This window comes from Phytophthora parasitica (assembly GCF_000247585.1).
Source record: "Phytophthora parasitica INRA-310 unplaced genomic scaffold supercont2.64, whole genome shotgun sequence".
In the NCBI taxonomy this organism is placed as follows: domain Eukaryota; phylum Oomycota; class Peronosporomycetes; order Peronosporales; family Peronosporaceae; genus Phytophthora; species Phytophthora nicotianae.
The window spans coordinates 1-10,105 of record NW_008649050.1 but is presented as its reverse complement, the minus strand read 5'-3'; the positions used below and the strand labels follow the sequence as shown (position 1 = coordinate 10,105).

General features: G+C 46.6%; 6 protein-coding genes across 6 annotated transcripts; 3 read left to right on the top strand and 3 right to left on the bottom strand.

The window, feature by feature from the left end:
- The first annotated feature begins 167 nt into the window (after positions 1-167).
- On the top strand, positions 168-933 carry PPTG_17005 (NAD(P)H:quinone oxidoreductase, type IV). The gene has a single exon (XM_008914834.1). The coding sequence runs from the start codon at positions 234-236 to the stop codon at positions 834-836; it is 603 nt and encodes a 200-aa protein (XP_008913082.1). The 5' UTR covers positions 168-233; the 3' UTR covers positions 837-933.
- Positions 934-1,272: 339 nt separating this feature from the next.
- On the top strand, positions 1,273-2,924 carry PPTG_17004 (hypothetical protein). The gene is made up of 3 exons (XM_008914833.1): positions 1,273-1,689; positions 1,752-1,952; positions 2,007-2,924. The coding sequence occupies exons 1-3, from the start codon at positions 1,648-1,650 to the stop codon at positions 2,739-2,741; spliced, it is 978 nt and encodes a 325-aa protein (XP_008913081.1). The 5' UTR covers positions 1,273-1,647; the 3' UTR covers positions 2,742-2,924.
- Positions 2,925-2,971: 47 nt separating this feature from the next.
- PPTG_17003 (hypothetical protein) lies at positions 2,972-4,138 on the bottom strand (the record flags this gene model as incomplete). The annotated part of the gene is made up of 3 exons (XM_008914832.1): positions 2,972-3,181; positions 3,239-3,702; positions 3,766-4,138. The coding sequence occupies 3 exons, from the start codon at positions 4,136-4,138 to the stop codon at positions 2,972-2,974; spliced, it is 1,047 nt and encodes a 348-aa protein (XP_008913080.1).
- A 419-nt stretch (positions 4,139-4,557) lies between these two features.
- Positions 4,558-6,127, top strand: PPTG_17002 (hypothetical protein). The gene is made up of 2 exons (XM_008914831.1): positions 4,558-4,961; positions 5,031-6,127. Exons 1-2 carry the CDS (start codon positions 4,638-4,640, stop codon positions 5,805-5,807), a joined length of 1,101 nt encoding a protein of 366 aa, XP_008913079.1. The 5' UTR covers positions 4,558-4,637; the 3' UTR covers positions 5,808-6,127.
- A 677-nt stretch (positions 6,128-6,804) lies between these two features.
- PPTG_17001 (hypothetical protein) lies at positions 6,805-7,951 on the bottom strand (the record flags this gene model as incomplete). Its single annotated transcript, XM_008914830.1, has 3 exons — positions 6,805-7,535; positions 7,602-7,735; positions 7,849-7,951. 3 exons carry the CDS (start codon positions 7,949-7,951, stop codon positions 7,038-7,040), a joined length of 735 nt encoding a protein of 244 aa, XP_008913078.1. The 3' UTR covers positions 6,805-7,037.
- Positions 7,952-9,153: 1,202 nt separating this feature from the next.
- On the bottom strand, positions 9,154-9,342 carry PPTG_24027 (hypothetical protein; the record flags this gene model as incomplete). The annotated part of the gene is made up of 1 exon (XM_008914829.1): positions 9,154-9,342. A coding segment is annotated over one exon (189 nt), but the record flags the coding sequence as incomplete, so codon positions are not given.
- Between the last annotated feature and the right edge of the window lie 763 nt (positions 9,343-10,105).

Here is a 10,105-nt window from a genome sequence, read left to right as displayed (position 1 = left end):
GCTGCCAGTCACACGGGATCAGCACCCTTATAGTCCCATAAGTTATGGACCACATCCGAACTAAACACTTGGTCGAGAAGTCGTCTGCAGATTACGAGGAACAAAGTTGTAAACACAATGACGGGACGTATTACGATATCAGATGCTTGTACTTGAGTCCATTTCGAGTATTGATCAAGCCACGTCTCCTCATTCCTGAACTTACTCAGCTTTACTCCAACTCTCCAACCACCATGACCAAGATTGCCATCGTGTACTACTCCACCTACGGCCACGTTGCCAAGCTCGCCAACGCCGCCAAGAAGGGCATTGAGTCCGTCGGTGGAGTCACTGCCACTATCTACCAGGTGCAGGAGACCCTCCCGGAAGAAGTGCTGACCAAGATGCACGCCCCTCCCAAGGGAGACCACCCCATCGCCACCATCGACACGCTCAAGGAGGCCGACGGTATCCTCTTCGGTTTCCCGTGCCGTTTTGGCTCGATGCCGGCGCAGGTCAAGGCGTTCTTCGACTCGTGCGGTAGCCTCTGGGCGACGGGTGCGCTGGTGGGCAAGACCGGCGGTCTCTTCTTTAGCACAGGCACTCAAGGCGGTGGCCAAGAGACGACCGCGTTCACGGCGGTGACATTCCTGGCGCACCAAGGACTGACGTATGTCCCTCTGGGATACCGTGGCAAGGAACTGCTCAACATGGACGAGATGCACGGCGGCTCTCCGTGGGGTGCTGGTACTCTGGCCAAGAGTGACGGATCTCGTCAGCCGTCGGAGCTGGAGTTGGCCCTGGCCACCACGCAGGGCAAGTCCTTCGCCGAAGTGACGAAGAAGCTGGCGGCTTAACCGATACAAGTATGATCTCTTAGGCAAGTCTGACTCATGTGCATTGGATCCAGTTGTAGACGTTAATCTTGCACTGAATATCAAATGACTGTTGAGATTTAATCAGTTTACATATAAAAGTAGATCGGCTTCGACTCAGGTAGGAATAGACGTTGTTTTTTACGTAGCGAAAGAGATTTGAAATATACCCGGTTTTAGTCCACAAATGCCATCTGAAGTAGGGTTGGTAATTCACGGTTAAAAACGTTGATATTCACGGTTAAAATCATTTACATTCCAATTCACACGTTGATATTCCATGTTAATATCACCAGACGTGATCTTGAAGTAATTCGCGTGTGTGGTTCACACGAAATCCATTTCAATTGTCACCGTTAATATCCATTATTCACCGTTAAGAACGATTAATAACCCATAAAGTTGTATTAGGCGTTAAACTCTCCCCTAAAGCAACTGAGACGTTCGTTGGTGAACTTGTGGTATCATAGCATTGGAGAACGTCGACTAGTTCGATTTATACTAATATAAACCAATGGACGTATCTGCGAGCTATCGTGGTCACCCAGAAGTTATTATGATGCTGCGATGTGGTGCTTTCACGCTCCATCGTCCATTTGTCCGATGTGGTATGGCAGAAGTCGCTTCGAAGCGGGGCGACGTACCCGGAGCATGCTGTACTCGGTTCCTTAACGTCTAATCATGCACGTTGATTGGCTGTGTGGCTTGTGCTATCACACCATCGGGAAAGGCCTTATCAGGAAGAGTTCAATTGCGGCGAGACGGCAGTCTAAACGACTTCCTCGTGGCTCTGATGGCCGACAAGAGACGCAAGGCCACGAGCACAAAGCGGAAGGTAGTTGACCCACTGCAGAAATGGTATACACTCTGTCATAAGCTGACATGAGCTGTGGTTAGGAGGAAATCAGCGAGCTGAAAGCGGAGATCCGCAACCTGCGGTCCGAGTTGGATCTCAAGTCTGAGTTAAAAGAGCTACAGGGACTGGTTAAAGCTCCTCCAGTGGACGTAGTGGTCTCTGAGAACATAAATTTGTCCTCTGCGATTCACCAGCAGCAGTTTGATATCGCCCGCGCGCACTCGACACTTCCCCCTCCATTGGTACGTAGTAAACCGCACTGTTGTCACTGCAAGTGGCTGACGGTTTAAGTGTAGGAGCTTCATCCACTGTGCACGCGCATCTGTCTGAAGAAAAGTTGGGACCAGCGAAGTGCGACTCTTTTGAGTCTACGAGAGCAAAAATTTAGAGCTGCACACGAGTATATTACCATTCGCAGTCAGTATTCGTCCTCGTATTCGAGCGACGAGCGGTTCGAGACTGCGAATGGCGACGTGTGCTGCTCCATCTTCCAGACTGTCCACTTTCCCGGCGTCAAGTCACTCAAGCAAGTGTACGACGCTGTTCTCTTCAGTATGAACAACGTGGAGATCAGTATCTGCGAGAGACTCGGGCATATCACAACTCGAGACGACTATGACTGTGTCGACAGTAGCATCTACAACGCCAGGATGATTTCTACCGATGATATGGGCGTTACGACTGAAGTGAGTGGCATCATGTTCTCCAGATTCTTCGATTCAGATGATAGAAGCTTTTCGGATGCTCCGTGTGGGATGCTCGTGATCGATTCGGTGGATGAGGACGAGCTCTGTCCGTATGTTCCTAGCGAGCGAGTACGCAAAGATGTATCTGCAGCCTTTGTACTGACAGCAGACCACCCGCAGCATGATACACTAGTGGTGACACTACGACGCGCAGCTTTTGTCAAGCTTCACTATCCAGAGTTTGAGATGTCCGAGGGGGTTTGGCAAGAATTGCAGCAAGATGTTGCACGGTGGGGAGATGTTACGACTAGAGCCATTCGCAGCGTCTTGTATTCAGTACCGTAGTAAAGATCAGAGAGATTGAGAAGTATTAGACGTTGCGCTACGACCTTCGAACCTCCTCGTAAACGAAATCGCATTCAGCATCACACCGGCAGTATAGGTAGTAATTCTATTCCTCGACCTTGATTATGATAGAAAAAAAATACTTACGTAAAAAATAATCAAAGTGCATACATTCGAGTCCACATCTGAATGTTTGTGCAACCGAGTTGTCAGTGCCAGTTCATCGCCTGTTAGTCTGAACTTCCTCCCAGAAATTCTTCCCAGCACTCCGCGATCTGAGCATGCCTCCAGTCCATACAAGCACAAAAACCAATTGGATTCGTCACATACACTGACGTCCTCATTTCCAGTCCGTCTGCAGAAACCTCAACTCCTTCTTTCAAACGATCCAGAATAAGTCTGCCATGCTCGATACAGATTGCCCGAATTACCAGCTTTATCTACAAGCGACAGATCAGTATCCGTATTAAGTCAATGAATCCAATTACTGCACTTACCTCAAATCTGTCTTGGACTACATGGTGCTCTGAAACCGACTCGATGTGAATGTTCATCACTGGGACGTCACATGAGTACCCATGATACCATCCAGACATAGCATACGATAAAGCTAGTCGACAGCTTTTATCCAGCAAATATTTGCGATAACTGGGGCGTTGCTGGCAGTTGTTTCTTGTCACCAAACACCAGTTGTAAGCCATTCCGTACGGCCCGAAAATGTCTTCGTGCTCGATTCGCTGATATTTAAACTCATCACTGGTGCGGTCCACCATCGAAGACAATACTCCGTCTGGAAACTCGATCGGCAGCGAGCTATAATCGAAGTATCCGACGGGATGCAACTCTGTTGGCTCGCCAGCCACTTCAGTTACTTCTGTCTGGATTGTTAGTCCTTCAAGAGGAGACATCTCCGTAACAATTTCTTCGTTCAAGTCACTTTTAAAACATAAAGCTGTTCTCTCTTTGCAAACAAAATGTCAGAGATCTGTGCTAACATCATTCTACAGCAGTGAGAAAAACTTACCTCTCCTAAACAGGACACGTGCGTTTAGCGTTGTGCCTTCGTACCATACTAAAATATTCCTGCCGGCCGAGCGAAGCTTAGGGTTGTAGTACCCGTTGTATTCGGCAGACGACCGATATAGCAGACGTACGATCGCTGTGTCCATCGCGTCGTAGACTGCTACATCGAGACACCATGGGTGAGGGTGATACCGAGCCGGGATCTTCACTAACATGTGCATTTGCCCCGACGATGGCTCAGGCAGACCTTTTCCCTTCCACCAGTCCAGAACGGGCGTCGTCGGATCTGCTGACGTCGCTGATAGTAGCTTGTGAATTTCGTTTGGAACATCCCCATTCGTCAGCGCGTCAGCGTCGAAACCTTCATCTCGCATCCAGTCGCTATTTCAGCGGCCAAGTGGAGTTCTAGCTCGTTGGAGTCACATTTGATAGTGTTGTTCTGCTTCTTAATCAGTGTTCTCAAATCCCCGATGGTCTCACTGCCGTGAAGGTTCAAAGCAAAAAAATGTACTACTCTCAAACCCAACCAACGCGCAGGTAAGCGTCAGCATTTTGTTGGCCAGCTAGAAAAATGAGCGAGATTAGTAGTAGGAGACTTTGATTGATGGATGACAATTCTGTTCTTGTCAATCTGCATCACATATAGCATACATCATGCAACGTTGTCGTCTTCAAACTGCATTAACAATCACAGACTCAGTCTACCTGTATAGCACACACACACTCTAAGATTCCATTGTGTAGCAATGGAATCTTAGAGTGGGTAAATTTAGGAATGTTTGTAAGAGAAAGATGAAATGGGTGCAGATCCAGCCACTTATTATTAGCTTCGTGATCTACTACGTTTTAGACTCAAGCCGAAGCCAAGGAAGGATGCCAGCCTTAAGCAAACAAAGCAGACTGCTGAACATGTTTCCGACTGCAAGCATGGATGGAGACGGCTCAAGGAACTGTAGCTACGACCGCTTAGTGAAGAAGCGCAAGGCCACTTACTTGGTCAACAAAGAAGAAAAGACGAGACTGAGTAACGAGGTGCAAGAACTCGAAGCCCAGTTGGCAGCTCTGAGAGAGCGAGTGGGACTGACGGGAGAGCAGGGTATTTACAAAGTGGCGACCAGCAACGTGGTGCTGAGTAAGGTACTGCGTCGGCAACAACTCCTAGTCGCCACCGCACAAGCGGGGCTGGCAGCGTGCTCGGTAGGATTCTCGTTTTGGTTTCGTATCGATTAATTGTTACTTATTCCTCTGCTACACTGTAATTCACAGCGAGGATCGCCCCACCCACTATACTCTTACATTCATCTTGGAGTCGATCACGAATCTCGTCAGCAAACGCTCTCTGCAATCCGAGAGTTTAAAATTCAAAATGGAGTGGACTATTTGGAGGCACGTAGCCACCATCTGGATCTACATCAGCCGTATTCGTCGAGCGAGGAGTTTGTGGATACTCAAGGGAATTTCTGCTGCTCAATATTCAATGTGACGCAGTTTAGAGGAGTCGAATCTGTGCGGAAAGTTTATGAAGCAGCTATGTTTCACTTTTGGAACGAAGAGATTTCGATTTCAGAGAGGCTGGGATGTATCACAGTGCGTGATGACTACAACGCAGCAGAGGACAAATTCAGCAACTGTCGCTTATCTTCTGGTGATGAAGAAGGTGTCAAAACCGAAGTGAACCTCGCTTCCTTTGCTCACTACGTCGATGCTAACCATTCTGATACCAACGAACCGTTTGCTGTTCTCGTGAGAGACAGCGTGGATGTGGACGAATTGTATCCGTACAGTCCTAACGAATGCGTCCGTAAAGATCAAATGGGTGCTATTCTCTTGACGTCTATCGAAATTAATGCAGGTTCCGATGAAAATCAAGAGAGCGAAAAGGGAGAGCGCATTGTGGTCATGCGGTCTGCAGGTTTCGTGAAGATTCAACGCCCAACGTTTTCTTTGTCTGAGCGTATTCAACGAGATCTGCTCAAGGGAATGGCGGCGAGATTTGACGTCATGCTCGCCTCAATGAGAGGAGTAATTTCTACCTGTTCTTGACGATTTTTACACGAACTCCCTGAGAAATGATACTCTTGTGCGAATTGTAATTGCGCATTGTCACAAAATGGACCAAAAAATGAAACATGTGCATATTATTATGGTATGGCCGCTCTAACAGTTGGTAACCAAAGGCTAATAGAGGAGAAAGGTGCCGTTCCATCTGCCAATCCCGGTTTCTGCTCCAGTACATTTGCTGCGAAAGATCTACTTTGCGTTCATTGCGGGTTTAATTTAAGAAACGAATTCTATTTCTCTACGATTGTACATTTAGCAACCTGCATTGAATAGATTCCCCCTCTTAAAATGATTATCCAGTGAAATCCAATCTCTGGCTATGATACATGTTCTATGCAAAATATTTGAGAGGCTTCAATTGGGATCAGTTGGGAGGCACCACGTGTACTTTTGGCGACCAATCAGAATCGATGATTTCGGATCATGCTCCGCTCCTGATCCCGTTAGGAACGGCCCTTACATCCGGGTCAAAACCAAATATATTTGTTAAAAGTTTTTACGACAACGATATATCTGCTAAGTTCGCCTCTAACTATGTTAGGCGTGAACCAGCTGGTAACGTGGAAACTCAACTAGGTCGCCTTGAGTTGTAGTCGGAGACTTGAGTTGTAGGCTGGAAAATTGAGAATGAAATTAAAAGTTAAACAGGAATCAACGTGAACTACTCGAATGCTGCCATTTGTCTAGCATCGGCTACCATATGAGAGACGTCGTGTGATCCGCTGTCAGCCTTAAATTGAGGATACCACCCCAGACAACCACAAGAGCTGTATGTCGCTGTGGACAACCTAAGTTGCTCACGTATAGAACCAAGGTTATGGGTTGAACCATGACACCTTCTTGGACAAAGGTGAACACTGCGGCATCGATATCATGCATAACACATGTGAAGTGTTTTATGGCCATCGGGGTAAGATCTCGGGATTTTTTTATAAATTTTATTCGATGTAAGAGGTAGAACGTGTACATAATAATGAATAGCTTTTGTTGTCCCTAACATGCATGCCTTCCTTACCTCCTCGTAGAGTACTTATGGTTCCTGCTTGTTTCTGTTTCTCTTCTGCGCCTATGTTGCCTATCCTGCTTCATTTTCCGTGTTCATTGGTACCTGCATGTTTATCTAACTAAAATTAGGCTCACTGTAGCTGCTTGGCGTCAAATGCAGCAGTTTCATTCTCATTCAGCCTCGGCTGCGAGCAAGCAAGGCGGGGCCTATGTGACCGTGCTCTCTAGCTTGCTGGTCAGAGCAGGCACGACTTCTTCCTCGGGTTGACTTCGGCTTGGCGGCGAATAAAACCCACCCGGGAGCTGACGCCAATGCGAAACGGGTTTGATGTTCGCTTCGCCTTTCCATGGTGCTTCGTGTTCAGACAATCCATGCCACTTCACGATCCACTCACGCTTCTTGCGTCTGGTCCTTCGTGCTAGTAGCTTCACAATGACGTAAAGACCTTCACCTGTCTCAACATCCAAAATTATCGCCACAGCCTTCGGAATCGGGTGATTTGAAAACTTTGTTGTGTGCGTCAGGTAGTGCGATAACAACTCGACATTAAACGTGAATTTCAGACGCTGCATCGCTCGCGGAAGAATCAACTTCGCCACGTTGGCGTTTGCTATATGCTCGATCACAAAGGGTCCACCCTTCTTAGCCGCTAACTTCGCATTCTTCAGTTTTGCGTTCTCATTTACTGTCTTTAGCGGTAAGTTCTTCGTATCGAGCACACCAAGTCGCCTTGTTTGTAAACAACTTGTCTGCGCTTGCGATCATAGTACTCCTTCTGTCGTTCGTGGACCTCTCTTAAATCCTTTTGATCTTGTTTCTACGACCACTTGACATTTCTTGGCTAAGTTCTTGGCGTACTCTGGGAGAGTCGTGTTTTGTTTATCTGTTGCATATCCTTCATATCCTGTATACCACGATATTAGACACGTCACGTCTTGCGTCGACTTTGAAAAGAGATTCCTCGTTGAATCTTTTACGAGTGGAATGTACAAACTCTATAGTTCCGAGATGTTTCACCCAAATCATCACCATGGTACGACATCATACACTGCAGTGCGTCTTCAAACACCAAGTTTTTTTCCGTCTGGTCATCAACTTGAGCTCGATGCGCCGTAGTCATGCTCAACTTGATTTTCATCAGTTTCATGAATGAGTTTCAAAGTTCGACACGAACTTTGAGTCACGGACACTGATAATAACCTTGGTAGCCCGCGATGTCTCATCACAGCCTCAAAGAAGACGTTCGCTGTCCTTTCCATCTACCGTCGAATACGTTGGTTTGATCGCTTGGCTTATTTTCCACTGCGGCGAATGTAGCAACGTATATTTCGGACGCTGGTAAATCTGTGATGAAGTCCGTCGATACTACATCTCAGCATTCCTCTGGAGTAGATATCTAGGTTGTAAGACGAGTGTCGTTTCTCTGATATTAATTTCAGAGTACCTCGGCGTTCAGCTTTAGCCACTCAAAAAAATAGATGTAGCTCGAAAAAATAGTAAATCAAATAAACGGAAATGGCTCCAAAACGCATTGTAATATCTATACAGAATCAAACGTAAAAAACGAAAAAGAACCAGACAAATGCCCTCGAATGTCTGACTGTAGCTGTTATTTAAGTTCAAGTTGTTGACTATTGAGATATTAATCTTTTGTCCCCAGGTTGAAAGCCTACCAGTACCATTGGGTACAATCCTACTAGTAGGCGTGCATAAATTAGTTTTAGTATGAAACTTTGTATTAACGAGCATATGCTAGTAACAAGAAAGTTAAAATTGAAGGTAGAGCGATGAGCTCACTGAAGCACGTGTGCTGCGATCTTGATCCCCACACTCCGAAAAATGGATTCACCTCCCTTCCAGGGACTCATACAATCATCACTACTACTATAATGGTTACAGGAGAAGCGTGGGTTTTTTTCTGATCATTGAACCCTAGTATCAATGGCTGTGTCGGATCCCACGGATTGCCCAGTTGACCGAGACCGCAAGTGCAAACATCATCTGCTCGAAGCAGTGACGGCTCATCTGGGACCTTGATGCATGGTTGGCTGCTGTATTTACGTACCCCTCTTTCTCTTGTGTGTCCCAGTACACACGCGTTGGGCCTCGACATGACGCCACTGTCATTGCGAGGCGATTTCCAATCCACCTAAATAAGTCACCAGGTTATATTGGACGAAACAAATTCGTCGCTAAATTTGTGTTGGTCAGCCGAATAGTTTATTGTAGAGCTTCCATTAGCCAGAAGTATTTCACTAACGACCGCACTCCAAATTGAAGGTGAGCCGGCCAGAGAAATGTTGCGGTCCGAAGCGAAAACGGTCAGGCTGAGTCTTCCATGACATTATCAAGTGGTACCCAAAGGCGGCCGTGAGCCGCGACTGTGCCGTCCTCCTCTTTCTCTAGTTGCTCTTTCAAATTCGAATCTCCATCGTCCACTTCATCATTGTCACTAGAAGAGAAGTCGTACTCCAATAAGTCGTAGCAAGCCGCATCTTCGGCACCCTGAAGCTGCACAAAGGTGGTATCACCGCCGGGTTTCTTAGTGTCATCAACGGTTGTGCCGGGTTAGATGCAAATGCAGCGTGCAGACGGGATAGATATGTCATCACTAGCCCATTGTTCCTTGCAAGTATGCTGCCTTCTTTCCTTTAGTAACCGAAGGATGATATCCGTTTTGCCGATGTACTTCTTGCTTTTATCATAATGCGATTTTCAACCTGCCATTTTGGCATCTTCTCTTCGCCAAATTGAGCGCGAAAAGAGATACCAGCCACGTTGCTTTTTACGCTCTAAGGACGGTCGTTTCCTTTTCGTTGTCAGTTGCTTGCATGACGAAACTTTATTTTTAAAGTTGAGGCAACCCGTTCGCGAACGATCCTACATAATCTACCGGTGGGGAGAAAAAAAAACTTTTATACAATTGCTTGCGAATACACTGTAATGGAGCATGTTTAGCGAGAATTGCATTATCCAGGTACTCGCTGTTTCCGCTCTGCTCGCTCACACTGAATCGACATTTGTTGTAATTTACGTCCTGGACACACGTTACGCTAACGAATCGAGCAATCACCCAGCTTGTGTAGCATTTGGTGCATTCACCCAGCTGCTATCCAGAGCAAGTGTCCGGTTTGTGCGTACGGTCCCGTCTGCAGCTCTCTTAAGAAACGTTGAGCTAGAAAGATTGCGTTTTAAACATAGCTTGCATCCAGCTAAACAGGAGTTTGTTCCCTATGACAATTTTGATTCATTTAAATTGCAATTTTTGAACTAT